At 40.0% G+C, this 19,526-nt stretch overlaps 1 protein-coding gene and 1 pseudogene across 4 annotated transcripts in view; one reads left to right on the forward strand and one right to left on the reverse strand.

Moving 5' to 3' along the window:
* Positions 1,145–1,878, forward strand: Gm7128 (predicted gene 7128; annotated as a pseudogene).
* Csmd1 (CUB and Sushi multiple domains 1) overlaps positions 16,160–19,526 on the reverse strand; it is a 1,642,848-nt gene continuing 1,639,481 nt past the window's right edge. For 3 of the 4 annotated variants that reach the window (XM_006508931.4, XM_006508930.4, XM_030243874.1), the window contains one exon: positions 16,160–19,498. In XM_006508931.4, the coding sequence (XP_006508994.1) occupies positions 19,339–19,498 (160 nt within the window). In that variant the 3' untranslated portion in view covers positions 16,160–19,338. The remainder of the gene's footprint in view (positions 19,499–19,526) is intronic. The other variant, NM_053171.2, reaches the window with a different exon arrangement.

The following is a 19,526-nucleotide window of genomic DNA, read 5'->3' on the forward strand; positions in this document are numbered from 1 at the left end:
AAATTGTCACAAAAGGCAGACATATAGATTAGTGAAAGAGAATAGAAGATCTAGAAGTGAGCCTATGCAGCTACAATATTATTGATTCTTCAAAATTATATAGTGGAAAGATATCTACTCAATAATGGCTATCATCAATAAATCTGAAAACAAATGTTGGAAAGGGTGTGGGGAAAGTGTAACACCTATTCTTCATTTACAGTAGTGTATATAAGTACAGCCACTATAAAGGTTCCTCAGAAAATTATAAATAGAAGTACTATATGCTACAACTATACCACACCTGGCATAAGTCCAAAGATTTCATGATCTATCATAGAAAGAGTTGGGGACCCATGTTTGTTACTACTATAATCATAAGAGCAAAGAAGTGAAGCCAGCTTAGCTATCTGTCAAGAGATAGATAATTAAAATATAGTGCATATACACAATGCAATTTTATTCAACTGTGAAGAACAATGAAATAATACAACTTTTATAAAGTTAGATAGATTTTAAAGAACATAAAATTAAGTGAGGTAACATAAACTCAGAAAGACAAAAACACATGTTCTTTCTCATATATGAATCATGGTTTGTGATGTAGCATACATACATGTAAACAGCTAAAAGTGTGAGTAATGTTTAAAATCAAGAAAGGAGACCAAGAAAGGGTAATATTGGGTATTGAGGAAGAATGAGGAGTGGGCTAAAGGACACTGGGAAATGAGGAGGAAAAGAGTTTGGTGGGTGAAGATAGAAAAGAGACACAGCCAACAGAGTTGAAAGAGACTGGAGAAAGCAAAATCATTGTATCTAATATTTACATTACATATCTTTCCCTTATACATAGTTGAGAAAAAGCTTCAACAAATGATATATTAAAACTGTATGTTCATATGTAGATATCTGAATTATATTCTTACATATCACTCTGTAGAAAGAGAAAGTAAAGGTAGACCACAAGTCTTGTTGTAAGTCCTGAAACATTGAACCTTGGAGGAAAAATACAATACAGGCACAGAAGTTAACTTTCTAGTGGGACTCCATTTGGTCCAGACGTAAAAGTAAGCATTGGCAAAAAGGACTGAATCAAATTAAAAATATTCTTCCATGAAAAATAAGCAGTTGACAGAGCGAAGAGACTGAATTAAGAATAGAAGAGGGCTTTTTGCTTTTCTGGGTGCTATTCCCTCAGACTGTCCAACGCAACGCGCGAGTAGCATGGCACCGATTCCTTCCGTATTCTTGGGCACTGCTATGAGCACTGTCACCCTTTACACCAGAAAGCTGACGGGTACTATGGGGAAAAAACAAAACAAAACAAGAAGTGGTGGAGGTACTAGAAGAAGAGGAAGAGGAATATATGGTGGAAAAAAATTCTTGATCTGCGAGTTGTCAAGGGCAAGGTGGAATATCTTCTAAAGTGGAGGGGTTTCTCAGATGAGGACAATACTTGGGAGCCAGAAGAGAATGTGGATTGCCCTGACCTTATTGCTGAGTTTGTACAGTCACAGAAAACAGCTCATGAGACAGATAAGTCAGAGGGCGGCAAGCTGATTCTGATTCTAAGATAAAGGAGAGGAAAGCAAACCAACGAAGAAGAAAGAAGAGTCAGAAAAGCCACGAGGCTTTTCCCGGGGTTTGGAGCCAGAGTGGATTATTGGAGCTACAGACTCCAGTGTAGAGCTCATGTTCCCGATAAAATGTAAAAACTCTGATGAAGCTGACCTGGTCCCTACCAAGCAAGCCAATGTCAAGTGCCCATAGGCTGTCATATCCTTCTATGAGGAAAGGCTAGTGTGGCATTCCTACCCCTCAGAGGATGAAGACAAAAAAAGACGATAAGAATTAGCCCTGTTGGGTACCAGCCCCTGTCACCTCTGATTGTGGGTTTCAAGGGGGGGGAGGGGGGGGAGGGAAGGAGTTGTACTTGTCTTGACACCCATAGAGGTAGGTGGCTTGAGAAGATGTCCTTTGAAAACCCAGCATAGTTTGTGTGTCCTGCAGCAGCCCAAGTGCTTTAAATTGTTCAAGCTGTATAGTTCACACACCCATCCCAGTGGAGGGGAAGGGTGTTTCAAGGCAACCTGTTCTGTACTTTGCTAAGGAAGTAGTGGACCTTCCATGAAGGACAAAACCTGCAGAACTGGGGTGTGGGAAAGCAAAGATACTGTCGATCTTCGAAGAGCAACTCTGCAACCCACTGCCTTCTTCCTGACAGTGTTAACTGCATTTTTACATGTGTGTAGCTTTTGGCTATTACTGGTATATTAATTGGGGGTGGGAGGATTAGGGCAGGGAGGAAGGGAGATGGGTAGAATCATTTTGGCTAAAATTTAGGGCCTGATTGGGGAAATGATGAAACAATAGAACAGCTAAATAATAAATTGGTTCCATGTCCAGAATATTTTCAAAAATGCCAGAACATTCCAAAAAAAAACCATTGGCACCATAAATAAGGACTATGAGAGACTGTTTAAAAAAAAAAAAAAGTCTGTTAATCCTAAAACCTACAGCCAAGGTGCTCCCAACCTGAACTCAAAGTGGCCCACAAAGGACAAAGCCAGTTCTGAGTTACCAAAGCTGCCATTTGATGATGGAAACTGACTGGAGAGGGAAAGGTTATTGGAGAGTATATAGAGGTAGACCACTCTGCCTTAGAGGTGCTAATTCTTGAAACTGGAGGAAAAAAAAACCCAAAACCTTTTTTTTTCTTCATTTACAAAGTTATAAAGTTTGTCCATCTAAGCCATTGGTTCAAGTATTGCAGGAGGGCCTATGGGAGATAGAAGAGAAGGGCTTCTGTTCTTAGGATAGAAACTCTTGGAGCCCCTTGCTCTCTTTCTTTCTCCTCTCCCCTCCTCTCCTCTCCTCTCCTCTCCTCTCCTCTCCTCTCCTCTCCTCTCCTCTCCTCTCCTCTCCTCTCCTCTCCTCTCCTCTCCTCTCCTCTCCTCCCCTCCCCTCCCCTCCCCTCCCCTCCCCTCCCCTCCCCTCCCCTCCCCTCCCCTCCCCTCCCCTCCTCTCCTTTTCTTTTTTTGTCTTTCAGCTTTGAACCCAGAAACTGCTTGTGGCAGGTTCAGTTACTGACAGCAAAACTTCCATTGAGTTAATTCAAGGATTGAATGACTTCACAAGCCCTGGTCTCAGGAGATTAACTTTCATATTGGGGTAGTGGTTCACTTGAGAATACAAAATCTTCAGATTAACTGATGTCCAAAATACTGTCTTGAATCATGGGATCCATCAATTTTTAGTATTGTCTATACCTGCAAATAGCATTACATTGTAAAATCTTTTTCAGCATGTGTTAAGATGTATGTGAAAATTTCTGTTTAAGTGTAAACTTCATACCATACTGTCAGTTTTTGTCTTAATAAAATTATAGATTTCAAAAAAAAAAAGAATGGAAAAGAATGTTTGCCAATAATCACCTATCTGGTTAGAATTTTTTTGTCACCTTGACATAATCTAGAGTCATTGGGAATAAGAAACCTCAATTGAGAACATGTCCCTAACATATTGGCCTGTTGGGTATTTGTTTGACTAAAGCTTGAGGTGGGAAGGCCCAGCCCAGTAAGGGTGGTGCCAAACCTGGGCAGGTGCTTTGGGCTCCATGTGAAAGCTATCAGGAGCAAGCCAGTATGTAGTGCTCCTCGGGGGCCTCTGTGTCAGCTGCTGCATCCAGTTTCCAGCCATGCTTGAGTTGCTGCTCTGCATTACTCAATGATAGACTTAGGATGTGGGACTGGAAGCTGAGATTAGCCCTTTCCAAAGTTGCCTTTGCTTATAATGTTTCATCACTCCAGTAGAAACCATTATCACGACACTCATGTCACAGATGATTAATACTTAGACACAGTCTAACTATATTAATATAGTCTAACTATATTTAAAGTATGAAACATTAAACTTCAGAAGCTTCATTAACTCAATCAATAAACAAACAAACGGATATGAACAGATACTTCAAACAAAGGCGAATGACCGTAGTCACTAGGGAAACACAAGGCAAAGTTACACTGAAGTCCTATCTCACTCCAGTCTTTAGGTTAGCAGTAAGATAACAGATGGGGGCTGGGGAGGTAGATAAGTGACAAAGGTTCAGTCATTTGAAGAGGAGGAAGAGGAGGAAGAGAAAGAGGAGGAGGAGGGAGAGAGGAGGAGGAGAAAAAAAGAGCAAAAAGTCTCAAAGAAAGCATTCATTAAGTAAGAGTAAAAGGAGTCACAGACAAAGAGAAAAGAAATAAGACGTCGAAAACAATACTGTCAGAGTTCTTCCTTAGTGTTATCAAACTACTATGGAAGAATGCTGTAAACTTAATGAACTGGATAAACACAGATCCACACAGAGACACTCAGGTCTCCGCTTCAGAGAGGTAAAAGGAGGGAGCATGGAGGTTGGCCAGAGCAGCAAACCCAGCAAAATTGTATATCCCATAGTTACGCTATGCTTTGGATCTTAAGTGTTCTCCTGAGTTAAATCTTTCCAAAGGTGTTGAAAGATTGAGTCACAGTTGGTTGTACCATTGAGAAGTGGCAGAAACTCTAAGTAGGGTGAGATTAGTGAAAGTAGAGATCAGTGGACTATCCTCTCCTTCTTCATCCCATTTTTCTTCCTTCCCTTCTCAGCTGCCATGAGGGGAGTTGCATTGCTTTATGACATACCTTCCCTCCAACCATGGTATTTGCCCATGAGCCATGACCCTAAATGATGATGTCAAGCATGCATGGACAGGCCCCTTCAAAACTGTAAACCAGAACTAATCTCTGCTCATTTAAGTTGGGTTCTCCTGGTATATTGTCACAGTAACAGAAAGCTGCTTGGTATACATATCATTCCTAGGAGATTCTCTTAAATACTATGTGAGTCTCCATGCTGGCTCTTTGGAGTTTAAACATCAGGAAGTGGTGTAGGCCTGGGCACTGTTGGTAAGTACAGTTTCTTCCATGATTGACATAGCCACATTGGGTGTCAATCTGTATCCTGGTACTCACTTAGAATCACAGTGGTACTTGTTTCTAGATAGCTTTCCTCGGTGGACCTCCCCTTGTTCAGATCAGTGCCAGAATAGCTTACTGTCTGACTCCACCCCTACTGGGTCTTATGTAAGAGACATTGATCTCACCCTGTTGACTAAGACCATGATGAAGAGCTACAGATTTACAGCCTTATCATCTCACCACACGAGTTTCCCTCCCTCAAGAATGGCAGCCACACTCTGCCTATTCAATGTCTGTAACTTACAGTGGATTTGTCTCTGCTTTTTTCTCTCACATGGAGTGTCTGAGGGGATTTATCTCTGTAGAGTAGAGACAGATAAAGAGTGTGTTCACTTGCTGGAGCTGCCATGAATTCAACTTGCCTGCACCTTGATTTCAACTAGGGAGATTCAAGATCCCGATTTTCTATTCTGCAGAACTGTAGAAGTTCATGCTGGTTTGGCCACCAAATATCTGGCAAGTCACAGCAGAAGTAGGAACTGGATGCAAATATTGATCTTTATTAATGAGCCATAGAAATGATTTTCTGAAATGTGGCCTCTTAGCCTTCAAACTTATATAAACTAACTTTTGCCTTTGACATTTTTACGTAGAATTTTTAATTCCTTGGAAAATCATATTGGCAATTTAAAAAAAATGGATTCTTCAATTCTAAAAGGCAAATACAAATAGTCTAGGGAAGAGCGAGGGAATGGTGGGTAATGGGGTAAAGAGGATAAAATGAGAATGGATAGAACAAGGATGGGCAACGGCACAGTGAAATGTCTTAATCTGTATTAGTAATAAGTGTTAATAATTATAATAAACATATAGCCAATAAAAATGAATTCTGAAAATCTTAAAAGACTTTAACATTCTAGGTAAAACACTGCTACTTTTGTTTATGATTCACCTTTTTCAATTTAAAATATCATCTTTATTTGGACATAAAGACTTATTTAATATGTCTTGATTCAAATCTCCTAACCCCTGAGCTGGGCTGGGGTGGTGCATGTACAGGCTTTCTTACACATAGTTCCAATACATGTGTGTGATGCACACACTGAAAACTACAGTGCCCACTGTTCTCAATATGAAACCTGTCTCTTTCTTTGCAGCTGGAGATATGGTTTTGGCCCATAGCCTAATGAGATATTGGAGACATGTCAGAAACTGTAAATACAAAGAGTGTGCCTCCACTACAGAAAGAATGCTTCAGCAATTCAAATCCAAACTCTGCTGTTGCCATTCCTGGGAGGCAATATACAATATTTGAAAACATATTACAGAAAGCTCTTGTGATAAGATGTCAGTTAACCCCCGAATCAATATTCAAAAGACATTTATTGCTACCCTTGTCTGAATACAAAATGAGGTAGAAAGAATATGTGACTATACTTTTGTTACTGTTAAAAATATCATGTGCTCCTCTGTTTTATTATCTTAATATCCTAAAATGGGTAAAAAAAAGTTTCTAGGCAGGAATCAAACAACATACTATAGTGAGCACTGTGCTTTCATATTCCTTTAAAATTCTTGGAGGGGGAATTTTGCCTGCTGAACCATTGCCCTATAAATTTACATAATTTCACCTCTGAGTATTAAATAGATGATCAGGGTACAATGAACCTGTGATGAAAAGCATCCCTTCCTGGCAAATGAAGCCATCAGAAAAGCTTGAAAACTCCTGTGCGTGATTTGTTTACTGCACTTTCTGTTGGTACCCCCTCCATTCCAGCACCACATGCCAGAAAGTATATAGATCCCAGGGAAGGAACTTATGAGCAACAGGGAGTCAGAAGTGATGCTGTGTGAACCTGCAATCCTAGCACTTGAGAGGTAGACGCAGGAGCATTGCTGGAGACTTGAGGCTAGCCTAGGCTCTATAGGAAGTTCCAGGACAGCCAGTGGTCCATAATAAGACCTTGACTTTAAAAACCCAACAGGTTTTTTTGTTTGTTTTGTATTTTGTTTTTAAAAAGAGGAAATCAGGTGATAAGGTGACAAGGACCCAATGGACAAAGGGTATTTACAAGCTCCAGCCTGAACCTGCACTCATTATCCTGGGTCTTTCAGATGGTAATGGCAGGATTTGCCCTGTATCAGGATGCCCTGGGTACCTGCTTGACTATTCTTGGCTAGGCTATTTAACTTGTGATGTCCACGCACCCTTCATTTCACTCAGTAGCTAAGTAGGCACAGGACTGTTGGGGTCATCATGTAAGGACTGGTCTAGGGTCCTTAATGCCATAGCCACCCACTCTGTCTCCAAGTGTCTTTATGTGTCATTTCTCCCTGGTCCTAGGACACATTTCTCAATGCAAACACAGAAAGGTATATTCAGCACATTTTGCTGTACCTGTCCACACAGCTGACTCTCCACTTGGGCTGTGGTTTCTAGGAGGCCAGTCTCTGTGTCAGTTACTTTGGATTCTATGAACCCTGAGCTTAGATATTGGGTGGCTGCTCTATAAACACCCATTAACCACACTGATTTTACAACTCACAGGGTCACAAAAGGTGCCTGGTGCAGAAAGCTAATCAGGGTGAGTTATGTTTCTGGTCAGAAAAATCTTCTAGGACAGATTTATCAACATCCCACAGAGTGCAAACCTTGAAAGTAGTTTAGTTCTTTATAACCTAAACTGGCCCAATTCCTTCTTATATTGATTGAAATGGATTGGTTAATGTTTGCTTCTTTTTTTAGAATTTCCTTTCTATTACTGCCTTGCTTCTGAGATGCACTGCAGGTAAAGCAGAAATTAATGCAGTTCAGCTTGGCTTTGTCCAGTTGGTGTAAAATTCTTGGAACAACAAAACAGACAAACAGGGGACACAATGGAAACAGAAGGACTTCAGTGACCCCCGGCTCTTCAAGGCGTGCAGAGCACACCAACACAAATTGTAACACTTGCCAAACCCTACATGGCTCACCGTGTTTTTAAGATCAAAAACATAAAGCAATATTGGATTTGGACTCACAGTCATCAGTCTTCCTCCACAGGGAATGAATGTGTTTGAGGCTGGGACAGAGGTCCAACAACTATCATAGGTGTTTATTTTTATTTCAGTTAGCATATATATTCAATTCCTTGAGGAGGTAGTAATGCACTTTTTAGGGTGTAAAATTTTAGAGAGGGGAGTGTGAGACTCTCTCTTTTTATATTCCTACAAGCAGAGAGAGCCATTGCTTACTTCTTAGGTATTCATTTTTATGTGTACATATTTCCAATGTACATGTGTGTATGTATACATGCATGCATGCATGTATATTTGAGTGCATATGCATGCCAGAAGTTAACCTCAGCTGTCATTCCTCAGGTGCTGTCAACCTTACTTATTTTGAGAAAAGTCTGTGATCAGAATGAGAATGGCACCCTCGTGTGTCTGAATACTTGGTCTCTAGTCAGTAGAACTGCTTGAGAAGGGTTGGGAGGTGTGGCTTTGTGGGAGGAGAGCAGATCTTGAGGTTTCAAAAGACCATTTCCAGTTAGCACTCTCTCTCTCTCCCTCCCTCCTTCTAACACACACACACACACACACACACACACACACACACACACACACACACATGTTCCTTTGCTCTAATCCTCCAAAACCATAAGTCTATTTAAACTCTTTCTCTCATAAGTTGCCTTTGTCACAGTCTTTTGTCATAGCAATAGAAAGTAGTCAACGCGAAGTCTCTCACTGGCCTAGAACTTCTCAAGTGGGTCAGTTAAGTCTGGGCAGTTTCCAATATTGTCTTTATAACATTGGAGCATCCGCCCTTAGACTTCTGGCCTAGTATATCTGATAGACATTTTTGTGAAGCAGGAATTATGAAGGAATTGCTTACCTTGTTTTGCCAGAGCTCAGCAGTCAGCTTCCCTGCATCTGTTTGTTCTTTCTGGACAGACTTGTCTGGAGTTGAAGCATGGGCATTTTCTTTGTCTGATGGCTGGCTTGCCACAGTTGAAGCAACTTCACGTGGTGTTATTGATGCTCATCATCTTCTTTGAAGTAGAACGGGGGTACTGTCAGGAGCAGACCTGTCACACAGTCAAAAGAGCTTTTAATAATGAAATAATTTTAAATACCATTTTCTGTGGATCTTTGAGGATTTTGAAAAACAACTATCTATAGTATATCTGAATTGTCAAACAGTGTTTATTCTTCTGCTGTTTACTATATGAATAACCTTGAAATCATTTTATGGTAATTAACTAAAGTAGTATCTAAAATAACCATGAATTTGAATATCTAACTATTAACTTTCATTTCTAAACTATCTGAAATAGCTTATAATGTGTATGTTTTGTTTGTTTGTTTGTTTGTTTGTTTGTTTTTGAGTCAGGGTTTCTCTGTATAGCCCTGGCTGTCCTGGAACTCCTTTTGTAGACCAGGCTGGCCTCGAACTCAGAAATCTGCCTGCCTCTGCCTCCCAAGTGCCGGGATTAAAGCATGTGCCACCACCGCCTGGCGTGTATGTTTTATCATCACAAATAGTTTGTAATAGCAGCTATTATAAGGGCTGGAACGTTACAGTACATCTTTAAAAATTATATAAGGGAGGGTTGGAGAGATGGCACAGTGGTTAAGAGCACTGAGTACTCTTCTAGAGGTATTGAGTCCAATTCCTAGTAACCACACAGTGGCTCACAACTATCTGCAATGGGATTTGATGCCCTCTTCTGGTGTGTCTGAAGACAGCTACAGTGTACTCATATACATTAAATAAATAAATAAATAAATAAATAAATCTTTATAAAAAAAGAACTATGTAAGTATAATACCTCAAATGAAAGTTAAAAAAAAACATATACATTATGTATACCAAAAATATTTTAAATTTGTATCGATATACAACAGCCTATACCAATGTTTCAAAATTTACCTTATTTCTGTAACACAAAATATAACATCAATTTTGCATCAAAATATAAAGATCTAATTTACCAGTGTAAGATTATGGCTATAAAATATTTTTGGCTTAAGAGTAGAGTCGATAATCCACCCCTATTTGTATAATGTCATATAATATTTCTATATCCCCCTTTTTATTTTCAACTCTCTCCCTTTATCTAAGAAAGAAAGAAAGAGAAGAGGAAAGGAAAGACAGAACTCTCTGAGTCTAAGCTCCCTAGTTTGTTTCCTCCCTGTGTATGATCATTAATATTTAATAATCTTTTAAAGTTAATGTGTATATATTTCATAAAGTGACCAAAACTATCTACCCCAACTTAAGAAATTGTGCCACTGATCTTTTCATAATTGCTTCCTGCTGAATTAGGTAAAGGAATTTTTGGGGGGGGGGGCAAGAAAATTAGAAAAAGGTTAGAAAAAAGAAATCTAGCTGTAGCATTTCCTGCCCAGTCTCTCTCAGTTGAGAAAGTTCAGAGTTTAAGTCCTGATTGGAACAGTTTGAAAGGCTGGATGAGCCAAGGTCATTTGGGATTAGCAGTCCTTTCTGAAGCTGTTCTAGTAGCAAGTTTCTGAAAACAGCATCACTTTGAGGCAGGATCAATCAGGAGATGAAACAGTAAGTCTCAGCATCTCCATCCCCAACGGTGAATATTGTTGTCATGGCTGCCTTCTTGGTCTTTCATTCTGCAATATATAAACGCTACAAACAATACATTGTTCTATAAAGACATTTGTATGGAATGTACAGAGTGCACAGATCAACTAAGGATGATTTAATGCTCTTTGTTTGAGAAGGTGAAAGACAATTGTTTTTCTATAGAAATTAATCTGATCATGTAATCAAACTGCAATATAAATCTTCATTCATGCCATATGAAAAAAAATGGTATGTAATAATAAGTCATGAGAATTTTGTAGCCAACATGATTTATTGGCCATGTAAGCTGAGACATATGCATGTCTCAGTTTCAGAGCTGTTTCAATAGAGGGTTTCATGATATACATTACAGATGTTCAAACCCAAACTCTCTCCAAGTTGAATAATTCAATGTGGCTTCTCTTAGCTCCTCAACAGATTGCTCTGCTCAGCCTCAAACTAACTCTGGGAATCTGTTCTAATCTGGCTCCTTCTCACTCTTTGGCTCATTCTATCTTCACCTATATCTAGCTTGTTCTCTCTGCAACCTGTCTCTGAAAAATTTTACCTGAATCAAACTGCCTCTGCTCTTCACCAATTGAAATTCCACAAATTCCACTCTACTGCACTGCCTCTCAACTCATTGACTAGACTGAATTGACTTCCTAGAACTCAAGAGATCTGAAATCCTGTCTCCTGAATGCTGGGATTAAAGGCATGTACTGGCATGCCAAGATCTAAACTTTTCTTTACCCAAAACTTGATCTATACCAGGCTGGTCTTGAATTTGGAGATCTTCTGTGTCTGTCTCCTGGAATTAAAGGTGTGCTTATACTCAAGCCAGGTCACACAGACCTAGAAGGTTTTTGGATGCTATCCCTTGCCAGAGCAGCCATGTTTCTGGATTAAAATTCCTCCACACTTGGATAGAGAAGATGGACCTGGCTCAGATCAGACATCTTCAATCCTTACTTGAAATGGGAATATTTCCAGTGAATTTACAAAATCCTCATAAGATGACATTATCTACAAAAGAACACAATCTTGTAGATAAAACAAGATAATGTCATGGCCATGTTTATGTTCACATGTTTGGAAAAGTGTATCTTAGAAGATGGGGTTTTAATTTCTCAGAGATGGAAGGAAGTAGAACTGGTTTAGAACTCTGTCAGGTTTCAAGGCTCATTATTTTAGAGTATAAAATACAATATACATAGGATTAATTATACAATATGATGAGTTGGAAGCACATAATGAAATTAACATTCAAGGCACTGAAAAAGTATTGTCCAAGGCAATACTTGGCAGAGATTCCTTTAGAGTATATTTTGAATATATGAATAATGAAGATTTAATGGATGACAGATATTCAGGTAGAGATGAGTGAATATTAATGAATGATAATTTGATGATAAGATTGATAGGTGACACCGATAGATGACAGACAGATGACTAAACATTTGTGTACACAAAATCATACTATACACTTTAATACCCATTTTCACATATTTCCTTCACAGCTGTGTGAAAGAGGGCATATTTGCAAATCATGCTAACTACCACTGTGGGACTGTGCCACAGACGCCATCCAGACCCATTGGCAACCCCTCTGTCCCCTCTTTACTTCCATTTCTCCCCCTCCCTCTTCATCCACTTACATGATGACAACAATCCAGTTCCCCTGCTTCTACTAATTTTACAAAATGTAGAATCCAAATGATTTTAATCATCCTTATTACACAGAATTACGTGGTCCATGTTCTGAGTCAGTTTTGTGTTTACAGAATCCAATGATGGACATATGTGAACTGGAATGTAGCCAAGTTATTCCTGACTGTAGCACATTTATTTACTAGATGATTCTGGCAGGAAGACTGCAGAAAATGCACACTAGAGTCTTTCACAGCAGTCAGAGGGAAGATACCCCGTATTCTAAGTACAAATTCACAGTGAAGGCTGACAGCACAGGTACTCCGATTCTCAAAACCAGTCTCATACACACAAGCTTTCAATGCCTGGACAATTGGAGCATGGTCAGAGTAAGGGGATATTGTCTTCATTTCTTTGGTGTAGTTCTTCAGCCCAGTTACAAACCAAGTTTAGGTACGCTCCTTTTATCTACATATCCTGAGCCAACAGGACACCATCCCTTGAAATAGCTATGACAGGCGAAGTGATGCCGCCAACTCCATGGAGGGATAATGGGAACACAACATCTTCTGAGAAGGATTACAAAATTGCTCTGGGTTTGTCTTCATTGGAAAGCTTCTCCATGGATGTTGCTGTGTGCTTCAAAGAACCAAAGTATTTCTTGGAGTCACTGTCCTCTGTGTATCCTATCAGGTGGCTGTATGCACAAAGGAATTGTGTTCTCTGAAAACACTTTGAGTCAATGTGCTGGAGAGGATGCCTGTTACTTCTTAGTCACCATGAGCTTCTCTGTCCCTACAGGCCCGGGGTTGGGAGGCATCTGTTCTTGTGGATACAGTTGGGCTTGGGTTTATAATGGAAAGATCACTTTTAAGATCTCTTCCCCTGTTTCTATCACAGATGTTAAGTCTCTTAAAGCCCAAGTAACAAAGTCTAGGAATTTGGAAGGAAGAAAAGAACTTTGTGCAGTATAGACACTTGTTCTAGGATCCTATCTGGGGAGTGGGAATGTAAGCGGCTGGTAAAATAAACTGTGAATCTGGCTGGACTGGGTAGGTGTATTAGTCAGGATTCTCTAGAGTAACAGAATTTACAGAATGAATATCATCTATCTATCTATCTATCTATCTATCTATCTATCTATCTATCTACTTATCTATCATCTATCTATCATCTATCTACTTATCTATCATCTACCTATCTATCTACTTATCTATCATCTATCTATCTATCTATCTATCTATCTATCTATCTATCTATCTACTATCTATCATCTATCTATCTATCTACTTATCTATCTATCTATCATCTATCTATCTATCTATCTATCTATCTATCTATCTATCTATCGTCTACTTACTTATCTATCATCTCTATCTATCTATCTCTCTATCTCTCTATCTCTATCTATCTATCTATCTATCTATCTATCGTCTACTTACTTATCTCTATCTATCTATCTATCTATCTATCTATCTATCTATCTCTATCTATCTATCTATCTATCTATCTATCTATCTATCTATCATCTATCATCTATCTATCTACCATCTACCTACTTATCTATCATCTATCTATCTATCTATCTATCTATCTATCTCTATCTCTGTCAATCAATCAATCTATCTATCTATCTATCATCTATCTATCATCTATCTATCTACCATCTACCTACTTATCTATCATCTCTCTCTCTCTCTCTCTCTCTCTCTCTCTCTCTCTCTCTCTCTCTCTATCATCTATCTACATACAGAAAGAGGATTTATTAGAATGACTTACAGGCTGTGATCCACCTAATCCAATAATGTCTAGATGTGAATGGAAAGTCCAAGAATCTAGTTGTTGTTCAGTCCATAAGGCTGGATGTCTCAGCTCGTCTTCAGTATCTGGAGTATGCCAGAATCTCAAAGAAGTGAAGAAAGGACTTGTTAACAGGGCAGGACAAGCAGGCAAAGAGCAAAAGCTTCCTTTTTCTGGGGTCTATGTAGGCTTCCAGCAGAAGATCTGGTCCAGATTAGAGATCTTCCCAGCTCAAAAGATCCAGGTTAAAGATGTGTGACTTATGAACTCAAAGACAAGGATTTGAAGTAGAACTGCTTACCTTAAAGGAAGCAAATGTCTTTCACAGGTATGACCTCCATTTTGGGGTTTTAGTTCCAGATGTAGTCAAGAGGAGACATTGCAGTGGGTATACAGGGTAAATTCAGCTAGATATGCTATGTCTGTGCCATATGACTCATGCTCTGGTTAGTGGAACACTGTTACAGTTAACACAGGTGAATTTCCTATCACCCCTGGCCTGGGACAGGTGGTAAGCAGTGAGAGATGTCCATCTTAGTTGATTACCAACAGGGAGATAGACTCCAAAGGATTCATGGGTTCTACTGATACCAAGAGAAGGCATTTGCTGCATTTCCAAAGCCACTGCTGTGAAGAGTTGTGGATATTATTATGGTTTGCTTTGCCTCAGTTCCTAGTTATCACAGTTACATTATAGCCCTAGAAAAACACACCCACCAAGGCAGAAAATCATCAGACTGCACTTTAATCCGAGAATCATGACTTTAGGCAGTCTGTGGTCTCTCTGTTACAGTTATAGCCCAGGACTCTGCTTCCAATCTGAAAGTGCTTTGAAAAAGCACATAGCCGTGAATATAGAGCTGACAAGTTTCTTGGTTCAAGCTCAACAGCTGAAGACCTACCTTGTACAGAGAATCCTGCCCAAGAAGTACATTCTAGAAGTAGGAGACATTTTATAATTCATAGGCAACTTCCAAGATGCACTGGTAGAAAATTAAGTTAAAGACAGAGCTGTGCCTTACCTAATACCTGTAGAGACACTCGCAGGCACTGGCAGAGCTGCAGTGCACCGACCTTGGCCATCAAATGGCCCTGGAGGGGCACATCATGAATTGTAAGAGATATGAACTCAAAAAACAAACATGTTTTCCCCTTAGGGTTCTTAATTAGTAGTTACAATCAGCTTAAATGGGGGAAGATTTACACATAGAGTAACAGAGACACTCAGGATGAAAAATTAATTGCCAAACGAGGGGACCACGATGTTAACAGTGTGATGCTTGTGGTGAAACATAAGAATATCATCACTAAAGAAACTTACCTTTAACTGAGTCTGACCATGTGTCTGAGAGCAAGGGAGTTGTCTCTGAATTCTTGCTTCTTTACCTATCATATCAGAATAGCAAAGACTACCTTGCATTGATCACTGAGTGTTATTAATAGTCTCTACAAGCCACTCAAGTCTCGCATACAGCCAATCCCCAGTCATTGCAGCCTTGAACAATCAAGGACCCAGAGAGCCTTGGAGTGGATGAAGAGTGGCCAAGTAAGCTTCTTTAATGAGGAGCTGGTATGTGTGTGTGTGTGTGTGTGTGTGTGTGTGTGTGTGTGTGTGTGTGGAGTACTTTTCATTATTGGTTGTTACTCATTTTGTAATAGCTTGACTTCCAGGGAAATTATTACACCCTCCTACTTACCTGGTGGATAATGAGTGAATCTACCAATGAGGGCTTAGATGTGTCCTGATCTCTCAGCCCAGAAGCCAGGAAACAAAGCTCTTTCCCTGTGGTGACATGCTGCCAGCGAGGATGGCTGTTTGCTGACTGGTACTTGATGCACTTTTATAGGCTCCTGTATCCTCTGACATGCCACCTCTAGGGATTGGAAAAGGTCACAACAAAAGACTTCCCAATTGAAGAGGCAAAACTCAAGACTTGTTCCCTCTCACACTTGCTTTCTTCATGGGGATGCTGGGGATCAAGCTCAGGTCCTCACGCTCCTTCGGCAAGCGCATCAGCACCGGAGCCATCTCCCCAGCCTCGTGTGCTAATTACTGAATGGTGCCCATGATGCCACTGGCTTGGGAAAAGATTGAGCTTTGTTCTTACTATTATAAAGGATTATTAACAACACTTCTGTTCAGCCCCTCCCCTGCCAGAGACTTCCTTGTGTATGGTAAAGCTAAAATAAATTCACACAAAAAAAGAAATCTAAAATTAAATATTTAATTAGAACTCTGATTTGCTTTAAAGATAGGTGGCATTACACAGGTTATGTTACACTCTCTTTATAATTTTTTTTGACAAAAAGATACTGTTCATTTTAACAGGCCGCCTTAATATTAATACATGTCGAATAGGATTGGAACCGAAAATCAGCTAGAGAGGGTAATGTTACATTATCGGGAAAATTACAGTTTTGTATTGTAAAAACATTTATTTTTTTTAACAATTTACCTACATTAATCAAAAAATTACAGCATATTTAATAATTTTACAAATTCTTCATAAAAAATATATCTCTGTACAAAAAGGTCTTCCGCACCTACGTTGTGACAGCAGCGTGTGGTGGGGACGGGAGGGTGGGGCAGCGAGAATGGATGGTTTTCCTGATCATAATGCCAGCTTTCTTTTCTCCCTTTTTTTTTTATAATAGCTTTTGTTGTTGTTGTTATTGTTTACAAAATATTTTACAGAAGAAAAAAATTATTGCAGCTAGCCTGAAGGCAAGATGGGCAAAGACAAGCGACAGTTGAACAGCTTCAAAGCACAAAATCTGTCACTCATAGCGTGTCTCCTCACTGTGCTCTGGGCGCTTCAGGGAAGAGTCGAGACCTCACTGAGGAAGGTGTTCCTGACTGTCCTGCTAGGTCTTCAATGCCTCTGAGACCTGGTGAAACACCACACACACACACACACACACACACACACACACACACACACACATCCTAGGAAGAATTGAGCTAGGCTCTCAACTGAGTGCTGCTCAATATTGTATGTTGGTTTTGAATACCACGATGCAGTCTGGTAGCTGTAAGTCAGTTTGCACACAAAGGAAAACGACACTGGTCTAACGATGTGGCTCCTTGCATGTATGTATGCCCTGTCTGAGTCAAGTCTTCTTAATGTAACTGGCCAGCAAAGAGGCCAGGGATGTGGGGACAGAGACGTTAGTTTAGACTCCAAAGTCAGCATTTTGCACCTAGTCTGAGTGACTCAAACTTAGATATGTACAATATATATATAAATATATATATGTTTGTGTGTGTGTTTTTATATACATCTAATATATATAGTAACCCTGTTCTCCCTTACGCACTCTGGTCTGTGGACCCTCTGACGCTCTCTGTTTTGTTTTGGCTCTATGTGTGGTTAGAAGCACACTCTTGTTGACATCATCTGAATTTCCCAGGGAGCCAATGAAGAACCTCTGTGGACCCAGAGGAATCCCATGGATGTGTGTTGGCTTGGCTGAAGGAACCTATATCAAAACTCCTTCCTAGGACATGGAGTCCTGAAATATGAATCCCAGTGGATAGAGTGTTGACAGAAGTCAGGAGTCCTGACACAACAGACAGCCCTTGCAAGAAGAGAGGGCTGGAAGGAGGAAGCCCAGCGGGGCCTCTGGAATGCTCAGAATGCTGAACTTCCAAAGCTGTAAGCCAATATTTCTTTATCCATTGTCCTCTGGGAAGTCCTGCATTTAAACATCATGTAGATAGACAGATCCACCTGTCTTAAAGCTAGGCATGAATGTAGTCACCAGCAAACAGAACGTCAGCATGGCATCCTGACCCATGTATCAGTGCAAATCTGGGATGTGCAAACGGGGGGATTTTTACCACATGGACTGTGCATGAAACGTCAAATAATAAAATAAGCATTATATTTCCAAAAATACTTTTATCAAACAAATATAAATAAAAATAAACATGATCTTCTCTTTGAATTTCTTACAGACATTTCTCTGGCCCTGCCTTGTCTTCAGGCTGTTTATTTTATCCCTGTTGGCCATACCACCTATCTTATATATATCATAATAGATAGTCTATCAGTAAGGAATTTTAACGTTTCAAAAATCACTCTAATGATTTTTTTTTGCAAGAAGGCAAATAATCTATAAAACAGATCATCATGAGGGTGTGCGAGTGGCGCCTGCCCTTCCGATTCTGATTTGAACTTTGATTTCCCTTTTGATTCCTCTGAGCTTGGGTGTGGCTGTGAGATAAGACTCTCAATGCATTCTGGGAGGGTGATGTTACAGAACAGAGAAAGGAAACAATTCAGAAGGGAAGACTACACTGTGAACTGAGTTCATGAGCTACCTAAAATAAATTACTATTCACACTGTACATGGAAAATGGACATTGCTGGAGCCCCCTGTTATTGATTAGTAATGTATAGACAATAGTTGTATACACATGAAGGGGGGAAGTCAAGGGGACTATGTGGTTTCATTTCTACCACCAGAAGTGGGCAATGGATTTGACACATAAGTGTGGCCAACAGAAGTGATAATATAACTTCTTCAGCATACTGTCTTATTTTCAAAATCTGTGCTGTATCTGGGATACTTCCCTTTACATTCCAACTTAATTGATGGTGGCATCTGTTGCTTGAGAATACAATATGAGAAAATGCTTATGTACAATGTATAATGAATACAAACCCTGTGGAAATTGTTTAGAAATCAGACTTAGTTGTTCTTAACACACTAGTGCAAAATGTTGAGCATCAAGAATCCTGGATGGAACAGCTCTGACTGTGGGATCTGCAAACATCCCTAGTAGTTGATGGATGCCCAATGGAGCCTGAAGATCCACAGAGCTCATGTCTCAGGCAGGGTGGAGTGAAGCGAGTGTACGTGTGTGCATTTTCCAGAAGACGTCTTCTCCAGGAAGGTTTTTCTTTTGTAAAGAATTCGTGTCCAGGGAATAGGGTTAAAAAGAAAAGAAAAACACAAAACACATATCAAGTTGCTACCATTTTGTCGCCGCACCTGAAGGATGTATCCATATGCTCAGAAGACTACATCCAAAGGCATCCTGGCCACACAGAGACACAAAAGTCAGAGGCATTAAGTACCACCTGTCTGTAAGACTACAGTCTTCCTTGCCCTCGCCGTTGTCGGTGTCTTGATGTCTGGTGGAGGCAGCAGCCAGGCTTTTATAATCCACTTTCCAGATGAAGATGTATTTGCAATTTGATCCTCAGAAGACTCGGTCATGGTTGAGAAGAAATTCCCACTGCGTTATGCCAGCAGACGATGGCCAAGGTTGCTGCAGCAAGGCAAGAGTAGAAGGGGGGTGGTATATGGCACCAAAGGATTTTACTGCTTGTCCATCAGAGGTATGGCTATGAATCGGTCCTAGGGGGCACTGAGGGCTATACCACTGTACACACTGTGTTCAGAGTCGTGTCAAACCTCACAGCCTTGGCCTCTGTGGGTTTTAAGTTTGTATCATACATGGGGTTTTCAAATGAAGCTTGTCCATTACTGTTTTCATGGCCAGCATAGCCATTATATTGAACTTTTGGTCTTGTTCTAAAGAGAAAAGAGAGAACATAATCAG

The sequence above is a fragment of the Mus musculus genome, chromosome 8 (genome assembly GCF_000001635.26).
Source record: "Mus musculus strain C57BL/6J chromosome 8, GRCm38.p6 C57BL/6J".
NCBI lineage: Eukaryota > Metazoa > Chordata > Mammalia > Rodentia > Muridae > Mus > Mus musculus.